Source organism: Mirounga leonina, unplaced genomic scaffold, assembly GCF_011800145.1.
Source record: "Mirounga leonina isolate KUSES-001 unplaced genomic scaffold, KU_Mleo_1.0 Mir_115, whole genome shotgun sequence".
NCBI classification, from domain to species: Eukaryota; Metazoa; Chordata; class Mammalia; order Carnivora; family Phocidae; genus Mirounga; species Mirounga leonina.
The window spans coordinates 73909682-73927028 of NW_023270268.1; the positions used below are offsets into that span (position 1 = coordinate 73909682).

The following is a 17347-nucleotide window of genomic DNA, read 5'->3' on the forward strand; positions in this document are numbered from 1 at the left end:
CACATCAGGCTCCCTGCTCAGCGGGGAGTCTGCTTCTCCCTCTGCCCCTTCCCCCTGCTTGCTTGCTCTCTCTTGCTCTCTCTCAAATAAATAAATAAAATCTTGAAAAGAATGTTGAACAGCTTTGGGACTGTTCAGAACTTTTCTGGACACATAGTATCCCTCCAAGGGGAAAATTGTGTATTTTTTCAAAGAGACTCCCCTTACAGCAGACAGAATGGCTTTGGGTCAAATAGGGCTAATAATAACTTTCCAGCATATATCTCCTATATACGCATAGGATTAGAATTAGGGACCAAGGGTTGTATGTTGTAAAATCAAGTAAGTTATTTGTTATTAACATTATTTATAAAAATATGATGTAAATGAAATCAGATTGCAGTCTAAAGGTAATTAGCCTTAGATAATACATAGATAATTTTCCAATTCCCTTAATTATTTAATTTGTAAAAATGTATTTTATATCCAATTTTTAAGGGAATCAATCCATTTCATACAGTGAAACACATCTATATATAAGATTTCAATGTCATCTTTCTTTAGGAGGTAAGTAGGAAAAAAACCATAGTTATATTGAGTTTACAGACTATTGTAAATATAATAGAAGATATTTATGTAGCCATTGTATAAGGAGTATAAAGAGAAATCCTTTATGTTACAACTCTACCATCACCTCCTGTTCCTTCTATTCCTTCACTTACCTGTTACTGCATATTAATACCAATCACTAGGAATTTCATTATCTGAACAATGTGTATTGTTTTTCAGGTTCTCATCTTTCTGAGAAACTCCAAACTTCTTTGAAAGAGGAGTGATGTCTTCACTTCAACTACAGTTCACTCCTCTGACTTCCCCTCCAGTCACTTGACTGAAACTCCTCTCAGGTCATCACTGACCTTCTATTTGTTATTTGTTAGCCTCTTTTCAGTCTTTATTCACCTTGATTTCTCTTTAGGATTTGACTTTATCAATTGCTTTACTTTTTCTTGAAATTCCTCCATTAGCTTCTGGAACACCATTTTCCTCATGGTCCTCTTCTCCAGCTGCTCTTTTTCCATTTGATGGTTCTAAATCTGGCCTTTGAAATGTTGATAATCCCCTCGGTTCACACCTCTCTGTTTTGCCTTACATCACATCTTCCTAGATGATCTCATCTACTCTCTTGATTTTAATTACCATACATGCTATTGACTAGCAAACCTATAACTCCAGCCCAGACTTTTCTCTTTCATTTATTCACCCATTCATTCAGCCGATTTATTTGTTTGCTTATTTTTACCTCAGGATGCATCTCTTTAAAACAATAACATAGGCTAAATAACATCCCATTTGAAGTTAATATTTCTTTCATATTAACTAATACCCAGTCTGTATTCATATTCCCCAGTCTTTTCCAAACTGTTCTTTAATGAACCTTGATCCGATCCAGTACCGCTCATTGCATCTGGTTATTCCCATGAAGTCTCTTATTCCAGAACAGTTTCTTTTTCATGATTTTGTTGATGGGCAAGTTGTCCAGAAAATATCCACCTTCTGTATTAGGTTGCTTCCTTATGCTGTCACTTAGCTGAATTTAGCTATGTTTTCTGGAAACTGGAAGTTAGCTCAACAAGCTTCCACTTGATGGAGACAAGTTAAATATTTTTGGCTAGAGTTCATCCTAGGTAATGTGTATATTGTATTGCATCACATTAGGAGACACAGCATATCTGGTGGTCCCACCATTAGTGATGCAAAGATTAACTCAGATTAGGGTGATAACAGTCTGTTTCCACCATTGTTCAGTTAGGTTACAGTCCTCACATCAGCCAGGATTTCTTCAGGGAGTGTTCTCCAGAGTTCAGTCCATACTGAATATTCTACCTATATATACCCACATGTCTCTTAAATAAGAAAGAAATAAGAAAGAAAACTCCAACATACATTGTATTAAAAACAGAGTATGATAACGGGTACCTAAAAAGAGGATAAGGACCAATCTAAGAGCACAGAAGCTTTGGTAATCTGCACTACCAGTTGTAAACCCTCGGGAGAAAAAACAGTAGAGACCAATCATAGGAGTAAAACTTAGGAATAGTTGTCTTTTTATTAATATATATGATGCAGCTTGAAATCTCTGTACTACTACATAATGACTACTTTTTAATAAATGACAAGTGCAAGTATCATGATGTGTTCAGAGTACTGGCTTCAGAATCAGGTCTGGACTGGGATTTGGCTCTATACAAATAGTTAATACCATGACCTTAGGCAAAACATTTTAACTTCTCTCAATTTTCTCATCTGTAAAATAAGCATAATACCACCTCGTAAGATTGTGAGGATTGGAAATAGATATGAAAAGTACATAACCTAGTATTATACACAAAAATGCACAATAAAAATTTTTGCTGGTTTCATGAAGAAAATAATCAAAATTCATTGTAAATTTGTGCTCTGCTTTTACAGAATAGGAAATGTGGTTTGAAAGACAGATATGCTTGATATCAAATAGTTTAAGAATAGTTTGTTCATGTCTATGGAAAAAATTGATGCTCTTCGCCACATTCCATTGAGCAATAGAGATAGCTAAGATTTAATAAGCTTGTCATTTTAAGGTTGGAATTAGTTAATTAAGTACTTTTCTAAAAACTTTCTACTACCTCTTGTCTAACAATCAGTTATTACATAAAGAAAATTATGTCCATAATGAAGACAAAGTTCAAATTCCTATTGCAAACCAATAAAAACATGAAGATAATGATTAAGATTTTTTAAAAAGATTTTATTTATTTATTTGACAGAGAGAGAGAGCACAAGCAGGGGGAGCAGCAGGTAGAGGGAGAAGCAGGCTCCCCGCCAAGCAGGGAGCCTGAGGTGGGGCTCGATCCCAGGACCCTGGGATCATGACCTGAGCCGAAGGCAGACGCTTAACCGACTGAGCCTCCCAGGTGTCCCTCATTTTTATTTTTAACTCAAACATTTTTCATGAAAGTATACATGTAAGTCTCCATCCACCTGATCCTTTATAGATCAGTTCTCCCCAAAGGATACCACTGTTAACCAGTTTTTTGAACTCTTTAAAAATATTCTTTGTGTGTGTACATATTCTAGGTATATGTATATACACACACATACTTCCCTGTTTTTTTTTATACACTCAGTTCTGTGCCTTGTTTTTATCATTTATAAGTATCTTGGAGGTTATTCCACATCGGCACATACAGATCTTTAAGCCAGTCTGTTCAGCATATTCTTTTTTTTTTTTTTTTTAAGATTTTATTTATTTATTTGACAGAGAGCGAGAGAGGGAACACAAGCAAGGGGAGTGGGAGAGGGAGAAGCAGGCCACCCGTGGAGCAGGGAGCCCGATGTTGCGCTCGATCCCAGGACCCTGGGATCATGACCTGAGCCGAAGGCAGACGCTTAACGACTGAGCCACCCAGGCGCCCCTAGCATATTCTTTTACTATGGACAAATCACTAAGTGGGAAGCCAAAGTTTTCAAAGGTTGTTTGGCAAGCATGGAATCCAAACAAAGAGGGTTAGTAGATCTTTAGAACAGGAGTCCTCTCAGCTAGTATAGCTTGAGGAAGTCTCACCCACCATAAAAATATTCTTACCAAAGAACCAGTAATGTTCAAGTTAGCTAAGCTAAGATTCTCTCTCCCTTAGACAAGACCTTGAATGGGCACAGGAGATGTTTGCCTTTGTGATTATTTACTTTTTCATTCATTTACTTATTGCTTCTATGATTAACCAGTCCCTCTTTTGATACATAGTTCTTTCTTTAGATATATTAATACATTGAGTTTAGTAACTATCATACCTTACAGACTAGAGAGCCAGGTGGTCTCTTTAGGGCTTTAAGTCTCATATCTCTATTTTAGTTAATTATTTTGTTTGATAGCTCAGTTTTCAGGTATTTTTGAGTCTTGGAATGATGAATAGATTATATTACTAATATCATTCCCTTCTTTCTTCCAATTTCCTACTATATGTAAACACTGCCTTTCCTATTGTGCTTTTTAAATACGTTCAGTTATTCTTCCCAGTAGCCATTAACCATTTCCAGTGACTCCTTTTATTGGTAAGAATTAGTTTAGCCTATCTCTGGCATATTTGGCATTAATAATAAGTAGGTCTGTTATTTCACCCAACAAGTCCTGTATTTTGCCTTTTGAGATTCTTTTTTTTTTTTTTTTTAAGATTTTTTTTTAAATTTGGGGCGCCTGGGTGGCTCAGTCGTTAAAAGTCTGCCTTCAGCTCAGGTCGTGATCACAGGGTCCTGGGATCAAGTGCCTCATCGGGCTCCCTGCTCAACGGGAAGCCTGCTTCTCCTTCTCCCACTCCCCCTGCTTGTGTTGCCTCTCCCACTGTGTCTCTCTGTCAAATAAATAAAATCTGTTAAAAAAAATCTTTTTTAAATTTATTTATTTGAGAGAGCACGAGCAGGGGGAGGGGCAGAGGGAGAGAATTATTTTATCTTTCACATAAATCAAAGAATGTAATCTTTTAATTTGATCTTTTCTTAAATTCATGATAAAAGAGGATGATGATTTTTTAAAAACAATATTTGCCATAGTAAAAAAAAGGATAATTTAGTTGTCATACTTTCCCAGGAACAAATGGTAAGATTTAATACTAAAACAGCAAATATTTGTTATTTTATCACAGCAGAATCAGGATTTTCACTTTAAAGCATTAATAAAATAATGTTCACTCTAAAAAATAGGTTGAATAGGGTATCCAGACTTTTATTCATCCTGTACTATCATCTTGACTGCCTTTTTGTTCCAGTTGCCATTATCAGCTGTAGTAACTTACTTCCGTTAAGGCAGTCATCTCCCTGCCTTAGATAAAAATTTTTCCAAGCTCAAGAAATAAAAAATAACTTTTAAAAAATTTATTTATTTTAGAGAGAGAGCCCTCACACAAGCAGGAAGAGGGGGAGAGGGAGAGGAACTCAAGCGGACTCCCCACTGAGTTGGGAGCACGATGCCAGGCTTGATCCCACAACCCTGAGATCATGACCTGAGCCAAGACCAGGAGTCAGCCACTTAACTGACTGAGCCACCCAGGCGTCCCTAAAAATAACTTCTGGATTAACAGTCTCTAATGGGAACACCAGACTTGTCTCTAATTAAGTTAAGAGCCATTTGGTTGCAAATAAGACCTTCAGTACAGGTAAAACTACTAGTTTGTTGATCCTTTCAGATAAAAACACATTTCCATAGACACTGAAATGATCCTTTACTTAGTGGGACTAATTGTTTTAGCCATTAGTTTTTGGTGCTATTTTCTCTTCTTATTCCAAGGTATAAAAAGAGACAATATATGTTTATTAGGCTAAGAAGTCTTGAAAAAAGCAAGCAAGTTTAAGCAAAGAGAAACTGTAAAATAAATCATATTTTGGGACACCTGAGTGGCTCAGTTGGTTAAGTGTCTGACTCTTGATTTTGGCTTAGGTCATGATCTCAGGGTTTGAGATTGAACCCCACGTTGAGCCCCATGCAGGGTGTGGATCCTGCTTAAGATTCTCTCTCTCTCTGACCCCCCCACCCGTGATGCCACTTCTGCTCTCTGTCTCTTAAAAAAAAATAAAAAATAGGGGCGCCTGGGTGGCTCAGTCATTAAGCGTCTGCCTTCGGCTCACGTCATGATCCCAGCATCTTGGGTTCGAGCCCCACATCAGGATCCCTGCTCCGCAGGAAGCCTGTTTCTCCCTCTCCTATTCCCCCTGCTTGTGTTCCCTCTCTCGCTGTGTCTCTCTCTGTCAAATAAATAAATAAAATCTTTAAAAAAATAAATAAAAAATAAATAAAATATTATAAGGAAAGTGTATAAAACACAATTCTATAATATATAATAGTTACCTTGATTTTACATTAAAATAATTGGGGGTGGTTGAACCCCAGTGACAGTATTTAGCAACTTTTGTTTTGATCAATCAATAAGTAAGGAAAATCACATGGATTTGTTTTAGAGGTATTTAAAGTATAATTTTAGGAAATGATACTTTTATGGAAAGCAGGATAAGTTAATAGTTATACCAAGTATCTGCTGTTATTCTGTATTTACTTTAATAGTTTCATTTTAGAATTATTTGGAAAATAGTATTGATAATATTTCAGTCCTTCTGATAATGTCTAACTATATACTAGATTAGGGTTATATGATTTGCTGGGTTCCTAAAAGTAATTTTTATTACATCTATGAATAGGATTCTTTTCTATAATATATTTTTCTGATTTTATAATGGAAAAGTATGCCTGGCATGGAACAGGTGAATGATTATTAGTTGAAAAAGCTATGAGTAAATGCAGCTAGAAATAGTATCTGTGTTAAAGTGACATACCAGTATTACTTAATTTTGTTTTTTTTTTTTTCTAGTGTAATTGTGAAACATCATACTGACTAAAACTACAAATCAGTGTTCTGATGTGGTCTTTTTTCCGTCCACATTTAAGTTAAGAGAAGAGGGATTGTTAGCATTTTGCTTCATGAGATCAAAATTGTAACAACCATAAAATGTAGTTACAGGACCTTTTTCATTTCAGTTATATTTGTGAAAAAATATAAAAGCCAAATAATTTTAAAATTCCAAACTTTCTATTGAGCCTTATGAATAACAACAAAGAACTTGAATAAGCTTTTAGTTTTTCCTGTATCTATCTTAAATTTAAACTATAAAATAAAAGAAGTCCATGATAACATAAACCTTAGGATTCTCTTAGTGCTCTAAATGTTGTTTTTTTTCCACTCTAAAAATAGTCCATGTTCATTATCATTTTGAAAATTTGTGTTGATAGAAAGAAGGAAGCCGCAGTATCCAGAGATAACCATCATTAGCACTTTGGTATATTCTTTCCAGACACAGTTTTTACATAGTATTGATCAGACCTTCTGTACAATTTTTTGTCTTGCTTTTTTTCCTTTAACATTCTTTATTGTAAACTCTGTTAACACTTTAAGGACTGCTTGGTGTTTTGATTTGGATTACTTTCATGTACTTAACTTAAAAAAATTATTTTAAAAAATAGATTCCGAACAAATACATACACTCCTTTAAAGGGTACTTAGATTATACTATGAATTAGTTTTTTTAGAACTAGCAATATGAGGTGCTTGGGTGGCTCAGTATGGTAAGCGTCTGACTTCAGCTCAGATCATGATCTCGGGGTCTTGGGGTCAAGCCCCTGCATTGGGCTCCCTGCTCAGCAGGAGTCTGCTTGTCCCTCCCCCTCTGCCCATCCTCCTGCTCTTGCTCTCTTTCTCTTAAATAAATAAATAAATAAATAAATAAAATCTTAAAAAAAAAAGAACTAGCAATCTGATGAAAAATCACTATTTTCCTATATTATCTTACCTTAGTATGGTTATACATATCTGAATTACTGCAAAACTGCATTTGAAAGTCATCCTTACTATTCCCAGGATTCCAGTTGAGTTAGGTAGGATCTTTGGATTGCTTTACAATTTTTAGGGCAAAACTCAAAGAAAAAAAATACCCATAGAAATTTTCTGTGGAAAATGATGTCACTAAAACCCCTTGCAAATGTTCTCAAAGTCATTGGCAGCCTGTATTATTTGGCACATGCTCAGAGAATAAACTTAACTGTTTACTTTATAATAATGTTCTACTTTCTTTATGTTAATGGTATGTTTTTAGAGTTTTCAACAATCTTGAGTGTATTTTATTATTTATACATTCTTATAATAATTATTTTAGGTCTACTGGCTATTCTGAGGTGATAGTTGTCGTTGGAGGCTGTGAACGGGTTGGAGGATTTAATCTTCCATACACTGAGTGCTATGATCCTGTGACAGGAGAATGGAAGTCTTTGGCTAAGCTTCCAGAATTTACCAAATCAGAGTATGCAGTCTGTGCTCTAAGGAATGACATTCTTGTTTCAGGTAATTAGAGAATTATTACAGTAGCTACTTTTAATTTGAACACAGCTTGGCTGTTTTAAACAATAGTAGTGTCTCAGGAGAAAATATGAAAGTGAATATACCCACTTTCAGCAGAAAGTATTTGTTATACAACAAATAAAACTGAGAATGACTTTTTGCTCTTAAAAGCAGGCTCAAGATGATCCAGAATGATTTATAAAAGATCCACCAGAAAAATGCCTTTAATTGTCAAATTTTAAATGATCTCAAGTGCATATAGGATATGGTATAATTTTTAGAACTTTTACCTGTTAGCTTTGTTTTAAGGAACACAGTGAAGTATGCAAAGTGAAAATTACTCATAGAATTAATTAAGCATCTCTGGTCCATCCAGGTTTTCTGAAATTCTCCCCAAAGTTTATGAAATAGGATTTCCCTTAAAATTCTTAACTTGAACTTCTTTTATGTGATGTTACATCTAAAATCTGAGACAATAAAATGACAGACTTATACAAAGTATAACTACATTATCAATGGTTTTGAGTCTGTTATTTGGTTAATAATTTTATCAGCTTTTGAGTTACTCTATTACTACATGTTGAACAATATAACAACACACACTTTATTTTGTACAATGGTATGCTTTTGAAAAAAATGGGTGATTTTTTAAAAATCTTTTTAAAATTTTGTTGTTTGGGTGCTTCTGATGTCTGATTCAAATCAATAGTCTTACACATTTGTAAAATTCATATTCTGCATTTTATTATTTGGGGCCTATAATTCTGAAGATCACAGTCGGCAAAGTTTAAATCTGCTCTGTAGAACTGTTTCCATTAAGATCTAAGACGGTCCTTTTTCATTTATTGAACTGAATTCACAAATTCTTAGACGGGATGAATAGCTCCCATGTTATAATATATCTATGCCTTGAGCATAAATCCCTTGGTGATATACATATTATTGTGTGTACATTGTTTTGCATTTAAAGGTGGAAGAATCAATGGCCGTGATGTGTGGATTTATAACTCACAGCTAAATATTTGGATCAGAGTTGCTTCTCTAAATAAAGGCAGATGGCGTCACAAAATGGCTGTCCTCCTTGGTAAAGTAAGAGAAACCACTTTTTACTACTATTGCTGGCACATTTCCAAAATAAATACCACAGTTGAATCCTTCATCTCACTGTCTGGGTATCTTGGATTCAAATTGTATTTCCTTCCATTTCTAACCTCAATAGATAAACTGAAGGTATAAACAATTTGACACTGTACTTTTGAATGGATACTTTGTTCTCCCAATTTGGAATTTGTGGCAGTGCAGCACATTTCTCTTTTCATGCTCCATTGGAGTCTGAATGCCTAAGAAGCATTGGAAAATAAAGGAGTTACATCAAGTACAAAAACAGGCCAATGTCTAATCCAAGCAATCGTTTTCCCTTTACTGACTTCGGCAGTCAGGCAGAGATATATTTATCTAGACTGATGTTATTTTTTTTCTTTATGCAAGTTAGGGACAAAACAAATTTAAAATAGTGTTAAAATAAATTCACCAATGTATTTTATTTTTTTATTTATTTTTTATTTTTTATTTTTAGATTTTATTTATTTGAGAGAGAGAGACAGAAATAGTGAGAGAGAGAGCACAAGTGGGGAGGAGAGGGAGAAGCAGGCTCCCCATAGAGCAGGGAGCCCGATGCAGGACTCGATCCCAGGACCCTGAGATCATGACCTGAGCCGAAGGCAGACGCTTAACCGACTGAGCCACCCAGGCGCCCTCACCAATATATTTTAAAGAAAATTGATTATTGACTGCAGCTAATAAATATTTAAAAATATATAATTTGGGGGGCGCTTGAGTGGCTCAGTTGGTTAAGCGTCCGACTCTTGATCTCAGCTCAGGTCTTCATCCTCAGGGTTCAAGCCCCATGTTGGGTTCCATGCTGGTCATGGAACCTACTTTAAAAAAATAAATGTATGTTGGTCCTGAACCATTCTCTGTCCTTAGGAACCTGAGAAACACTTGTGGACTAGTGGTTTCCAAACACTTTAAAAGCAGCCACACCTTCTTTTTTAAAGTTAAAAAAGTTAAATCTAATATAAAAAGCCATTACATAGATAAAAATACAGCAGTATGCCAAGGGCTCTTTAGCTTTTCTTTGCCTCCATCTCTCTTAGCTCCTTCAAAGCTACCATAAATTAATGAGCAGTCTGAATAAAAGCAGCATACTTGCTTGCACATGTATTTCTGACTGGTTCCCTGATACCCCCTTCTAAAAAGATTGTTGCCTCTTGGGCCCTCGCGGAGACATTTTAGAGCAACCAGTGAGAAAACAGAACTGCTCTAATAGAAACAGAGATGGTGCAGGAACCCTTCCCAATCAGCCTCTCATCAGCCCTGGTCTGTTTCCCCATAGAGGCTTCTAGAAATTTCTATACTACAGAATATTAGAGTTTCTCAAAGCACAGTTTTGAAAGCTACTGTTAATTCCTAAGGATATTGGTCTATTCTGCTGCTGCTGTCAACAAGGTCAGTGAAATAATGAGGACCTTGGGATAGATGTAATGGAAATAAAATACTAATTCTAAAAAAAAAAATTAAAATTAAATAAAATACTAATTCTTTTTGGATATTTTCCAAAATCACTAGTTTGCCAGTAATTATTATATTATATATAGTTTTGGTAGCCATGCCTCAAGAATGATAAAATACTACTGAAAGGGACAGCTAAGATATTCAAGGGGTTGGAAAGAGAAGAGATCTTTTTAAAAAATTGTAATTATTTAGCCTGGAAGTACAAAGGCAAATGCATATGACTTATGTCTCAAATATCATGTATGGATTGGTGAACACAAATTTATTTGACAAATGTTAGTATACTTGTCTTGAAGTTACTTAAAACTTAGAAGCAGTAAATCAAGACATGAAAGGAATCTTTCCTACCTTACATAGCAAGTACTCACATCATGGAAACTGTTACCCTAAAAAAATTACAATATAAACTGAATTCAAACCTATAAAAGTATTTAAATTTATAAATGGTCTCTATTTAAAAAACCTAGGTAAGATGATTTGGAATAGAGAATCTGAGAGTAGGAAGGAATCGTAGAGAAAATTTCGTGTAACTTTTTCAATTTATAAAGAAACCTAATTCAAAGAGATCAGTCACTTGCCCAAGGTTACACAGAAAGTGATAAAGCTGGGGCAAAGCAATGTTCAGGATTTTCTTAATCTAGAGTCCTTTCATCTTGGTGCCCACAACATATATTTTTAATTTATGCATGCAGGAGAATGGTAAAAAGTTTAATCCTCAAAATTATGTGATAGGTACTATTACTGTGTACATTTTTATTAAGGAAACAAAGACTGACTCTCAGAGGGTAAGTAAACTGCCCAAGGTTTACATTTCATAGCAATGCTAGATATTGAACCCTGCCTCTCCTGACTTCAAAGCCATGCCCTTAATTGCTACATTGTGCCACAGTTTCCATATACTCTTCCAGCTGGGTGACCTTGAGTAAGTTACTTAACCGCTCTGAACTTCATAGTGTTTGGAGAACAAACCCACCAAGAGATCATTTTAACATAATATGAGAAGTACAACATTGAAATACAAAATAGCATTGGCTACTCAAGAAATTTGGAGGAGTACAGAAAGATAAATTGTGGACAGACTTGAATGTCGGTATATGAAGTTTGGCCTTGACCACTTAGGCATCTGCTGTTGAACTATTAAAAGGAGTTGATGAAGTATTTTAGGAAGATGAATCTGTGGTTGAGGGAGCACAAGAGTGGAGACCAGGAGATTAATTGAGAAGTCTAAAATGGTATGGATCCTGAAGTAGGATAGTGGCAAAGGGAAACAAAAGGAGGGGACAGATGTGAGATGCTATGAAAGAAGACTCAGTGGGACTTAATAGTTATTTAGATATGGAGGGAAGAATTGATAATGACTGTTGATAAAGGAATTGTGCATGTTAAACTGAAAAAACTCTTTTATGTTAAAGTTTCTTGTGTATCTCATGATTCTAAATGGGTTATCGGCATATAGGTCATTTAATAAATGGCTTGTTGATTAGTTCAGCTGTCACATAAAGATACTAATTTGTCTGCCTTCCTCATATTGTGGAAGCCCTTTGAAATATATAGTATAGAGTTCATTATGTGTCAGGTACTTTGCTAAGCACAGTAGATAAGTAAAATGAAAAACAAGATAGGCACTGCCCTCAGTGATCTTACAGTCTAGTATTCCTTATCTAATATTTTAGTTTTATAGCTTTATTACTTTATAATAGTCAAACATTTTCATCATCCATGAGTGTGAGCATTAAAGAATCATGTAATTCTCAGTGCGAGCAGTATCACTCTTAAGGGTGTGAAGATTGGTTCTTGGGGGTGAAAAAATTATACTCTTTCATATATAAAGCACACAGATATACATACAGTACATAAACAGATATACAATATATCTGTGGTATTAAAACATCATTGGAGGGTGCTATTATGAAAAAAATGTCTAAAAAGTCTGCTCGGTGGTGAGAAGGTGCTAATAAAAGTTTCAAAAACTAAGCTAAATTTATTGCAATTATAGTTATCAAGGGCTTTTTAAAGGGGACAGATCCCTTAACTCCTTAGCCAACTAGTTAAAAATTCAGACTTTTGACAATTAGGATTTTTCCATGTATTTTGCATATAGGTATATGTTGTTGGAGGCTATGATGGACAAAACAGACTTAGCAGCGTAGAATGTTATGATTCCTTTTCAAATCGATGGACTGAAGTTGCTCCCCTTAAGGAAGCAGTGAGTTCTCCTGCCGTGACTAGCTGTGTAGGCAAATTGTTTGTGATTGGTGGAGGACCTGATGATAATACTTGTTCTGATAAGGTAAGCCATGTTCTCTTACAGAAATTACCGATGATGTATACGGGAAGAAGAATACACAAAGCTTATCAAATAGATAGCAAGGTCCCTTAGTGTGAGGGAACCTTTTAAAAATTGTCTAGTACTTTATACTTTGGGGGAAAAACACTGAGTTTCAAGTTACTGAAGTGAACTCCTAATATATCTACCAATTTTCTGTAAAAAGCATTACCTAATCTTTTTTAAATGAAACTAATCTCAGCGTTGGGATATTATACTAAATAAATTGTTTTAAACCTTTTACTGCTATAGTCTATAGAATCAAAAAATTACTGACAAAAAACACAGTTGGGAAGTGAATTAGCAGAGGGTAAGATACAGTAACTACACTGCTTCCAAGTGGGTCATCTTCTGCATACTTTAAAAGTATTTTTTAGAACAAAAAAGAGGAAAGGAAACCCCTGTAATGTCAATAGAGGGCAGCTCAAAGTTGCTACAGTTTATCGAATTCCTGGGACAAAAGAACATTTCCTTCCTGACATCTCAGAAAATACTGTTATTCTGGAAACAATTGTCTGATGCCTAACCTGTTTAGCAATTGTTAACTGAATTTTGTCAATCAATTATTTATTTTTCTAAAGATTTTATTTATTTGAAAGAGAGAGAACATAGGGAGGAGCATAGGGAGAGGTACAAGCAGACTCCGTGCTGAGCACAGAGCCTGATGCAGGGCTCCATCTCACAGCCCTGAGATCATGACCTGAGCTGAAACCAAGAGTTAGACACCTAACCGACTGAGCCACCCAGGTGCCCAATCAATTATTTAATTAAACTTTAATATAATGTGGTCAAATGTTACATTTTTAGAATTCAGAATTTGTGATAATTCAAAGTATACTAAATTGAAGTTTACTTGTGTTCTTTTGAAGAAAGGACTTCCTAAAAGCATAAAGAAATTGTATTCAGATTGAGGCATTGTTATCCTATATGACACAGTTTTTTAAAAATCTAGACTGTTGGGGCACCTGGGTGGCTCAGTCGGTTGAGTGTCCGACTCTTGATTTCAGCTCAGGTCATGATCTCAGGGTTGTGAAATCAAGCTGCACATTGGGCTCCATGCTCAGCAGGGAGTCTGCTTGAGATTTTCTCTCTCTCCCTCTCCCTCTGTTTCTGCCTCTTCTCCCGCTAACGTGCATTCTCTCCTCCTTTCTCTCTCTAAAATAAATAAATCTTAAAAAAAAAAAATCTAGACTGTTAGTTTAGTGGAAGTAAGTAAAGAAAACTTATCATGGTAGTGTAGTATCCATTCATCCTGGAAATAACCTGTGTTTGTTACTCTATTCTGTTTGATAGTAATAAATTTGCATTTCTTTTGAGAATTTTATAAATCAGACATTTCCCTATCAAGCTAACCTTTCTTAATTATGTGAATTAATGTGAATTAATTGATGTAGTTAATGGGATTTAATTTTTAATCATGTTTCTATGTATTGGTAGACTTTTTTATTAAGTAAATTTGCATTTTTGTTTATAAATTTCAATAAAATATTTCTGTGTATTACTAGGTTCAATCTTATGATCCAGAAACCAATTCTTGGCTACTTCGTGCAGCTATCCCAATTGCCAAGAGGTGTATAACAGCCGTATCCTTAAACAACTTGATATATGTTGCTGGTGGACTGACCAAGGCAATATATTGTTATGATCCAGTTGAAGATTACTGGATGCATGTACAGAATACATTCAGCCGACAGGTAATGACATAAAACAGTCCAAAAGAAAAAATCAATCTAGGAGGGTCCAAATACGTGGCCATTATAAATATACTGTAATTTCACTGTTAATGTATTTCATGTGTGCTTGAATTATTTCATAATTTTTAAAGCCACATAAAGCATATAGTATGCCTGTTTTGAACTCATTTCAGGGAGTTGTTTCATTGAAATAACTTATTTTGTACCATCCCATGGTGAAGCAGCCGTTGCACTTGGGCTGGTAGTTTTTTTTCCCTTGACCTCTTTCAGAATCTACTCCTGTCCTTATCCCTATCTCTTACATATTTTGAAAGAGAAGAAATGCTCCCAAACTGGTTTTCTTTCCTTCTGTGGTTTTTATTATAAAAGAAATGGATGGGCTCAGGTCTCCCTCATCCGTGCACACTACCTATACCCCTACTCCACCTCCACCCCCTGCCTCCCAAAAAGCCTTCTCTCAGCCTCTGATTCATGGCTCTACCCTCCCTCCAACCACCAACATGCTTGATGGTTCTAATGCTGGAAATCTGGATCTACCTATATACTACTCTAGAGTTCTACTCAGAGGTCATTACAAATAATCTCCTCAGTCTCATCCATATTCTCTTATTTTTTCTGTCAACCCTTCAATATGGGCATTCCTTGAGTCTCTTTCCCCTACCTGCTTCCTAGTTTATTCCTGAGTGGTCACATTTATTGCCCAGTTCTGATGACTTCAAATCTTTTATCTTCATTAAAGCCTCTCTCTTGTGCTCCAGACTCAAATTTCCAACTGCCTATTTGGTATTTTTTATGATGTCCTAAGAGATCAAACTTAAAACAGAATTCACCTTCTTCCCCAAGCCTACATTTTCTGTTTCCAAACAACCCTAGTGAATGGGAAAACTGTTGCTTCCTTACTAACACTCACAATACTTCTGGCACCAGATACTGGATTTATTCCCACCAGTTCTCCATCTCCAGCTGAATGTCTTACAGTTCAGTTCTGACACTCTCTACCTGGAGTTAGCATCAGATTCCGCAAGTTGAGGGCTCAGTTCAAGACTGCCACTGCTTTAGATGCCAAACGCTAGTTCCAGCTTGTCCCCAGTACTTTCGACTGACTGGCTATAAATTAACATTCCCACAGCCTCCTCCTTGGGTTCAATTATTTGCTAGACCAGCTCACAGAACTTAGGGAAATACTTATGTTTATCAGTTTATTATATAATAAAGGATATCATAAAGGATACAGATGAAGTGGCACATAGGGTGAGGCCCCGGAGGGTCCCAAGCACAGGAGCTTCTGTCCTGGAGTTGAGGTGCACTACCCTCCCAGCACAGGGATATATGTTCACTAACCCAGAAGCTGTTCACATCCTGTATTTTGGGAATTTTTATGGAGGCTTCATCATGTAGTTACTAAGGTAATTTCCAGCCCCTTTCCCCTCTCCAGAGAATGGGGAGTGGGGATGAAAATTTTAAGATTCTAATTATGGCTTGATCTTTTGGTGAGCAGCCCCCCCCATCCAGGAGCCAACCAACAATCACCTCATTAGAACAAAAGACTTTCCTATTGATAACTCAGGAAATTCCAAGGGATTTAGGAGCTCTGTATCAGGAACTGGGGGCAGAGACCAATATATGTTTTTCTATTATTTCATACCTAGACTTAATTTCTTAGATTTTCCTCACTTTCTCCTAAATTTGAATCCATTATATCAGTTCTCTGTCCTCAGAGTTTTTCCTGTTCTTTTCCATTCCTGTGGTTCCTGCTTTTGTTCAAGTTCTTATCAGTTCTTCCCTAAACAAAAACAGGATTCTAATTAGTGTTCTTTAATGTCTTCTCTCACCCATTTTGCCACTAGTTATTTTCCCATAAATCTTATTATGTCTCTCCTCTGATTGGAAACATACTGAATAAAATCCAAGTTTCCCCACTTCATTCTAGGCCTTCTGTCGTCTGACCTCTGCTTGCCTTTTCAGCTTCACTTTCTGCAACTTTATCCCAATTATATTAAGTGTCTGTAAAATTGCATTTGCTATATAGATCGTATGTGTTCTTGCCTTGGTTCATGATGTCCTCTCAGACTCTAATGTCTTTTCTACCCTCTCTACTTGTAATTCTACTCTTTCAAGGATGACTTTATAGTTAGAACAAACTGAAGTTTCCCTGTTCAGGATTAATCTTCTTTTCTGATATGTCACTCCACTTACACCTCTATTATGGCAGTCATAATATTCTGTTATGGGTATAAATGTTTATTTCCATACCAGAATTCCATCTTCTTGAGAATACTATTTTTTCTAACTCATTTTCTATGTATCTTGCATTAATTGGTGCTCAGTAAATACTTATTGAATAAATTAACAAATGAGACAGTGCAGTAACAAGGGACCTAATTTTAAGAGTCTTATATGCAAGATGCATAAGAGATATAGACTGTAAAGGTAATGAGTAGGGTTTGAATGTAACACCATTTTTCTAAAGTTTTTGACATTGAGGTATAGTCTCTAATTAGTAATGTATTCAAAGTAACATTGCCTCAACTGATGAAAGGGACATAATAAGACCTTCAGCTTCATGGTATAGAGGGAATATAATCTTCTATCCCTCTTGTATCACATTTAAGTAAAAATGATTCACATTTCTCTAGTTCAGTGGCCTTTCCTGGAAAGGACAATCTCCAGGTCTGTAGAGGTGAGGGTGTGCCCTACCATATAAGAACCCATATTATAGTCACATTCACCTGTGCGACAAGTGTTTACACTTATTTCTAAATTTTTTTTAAGTAAACTACCCCCAACATGGGGCTTGGACTCCTGACCCTGAGATCAAGAGTCATATCTACCAACTGAGCCAGCCAGATGCCCCAATTTCT

The 17347-nt window shown here is 35.8% G+C and overlaps 1 protein-coding gene across 7 annotated transcripts in view; it reads left to right on the forward strand.

The window, feature by feature from the left end:
• Positions 1 to 17347, forward strand: part of KLHL24 (kelch like family member 24) — a 44684-nt gene that overhangs the window by 18066 nt on the left and 9271 nt on the right. For 6 of the 7 annotated variants that reach the window (XM_034999677.1, XM_034999681.1, XM_034999680.1 and 3 more), the window contains 4 exons: positions 7711 to 7895; positions 8863 to 8981; positions 12568 to 12756; positions 14298 to 14486. In XM_034999677.1, the coding sequence (XP_034855568.1) occupies positions 7711 to 7895; positions 8863 to 8981; positions 12568 to 12756; positions 14298 to 14486 (682 nt within the window). The remainder of the gene's footprint in view (positions 1 to 7710; positions 7896 to 8862; positions 8982 to 12567; positions 12757 to 14297; positions 14487 to 17347) is intronic. The other variant, XM_034999683.1, reaches the window with a different exon arrangement.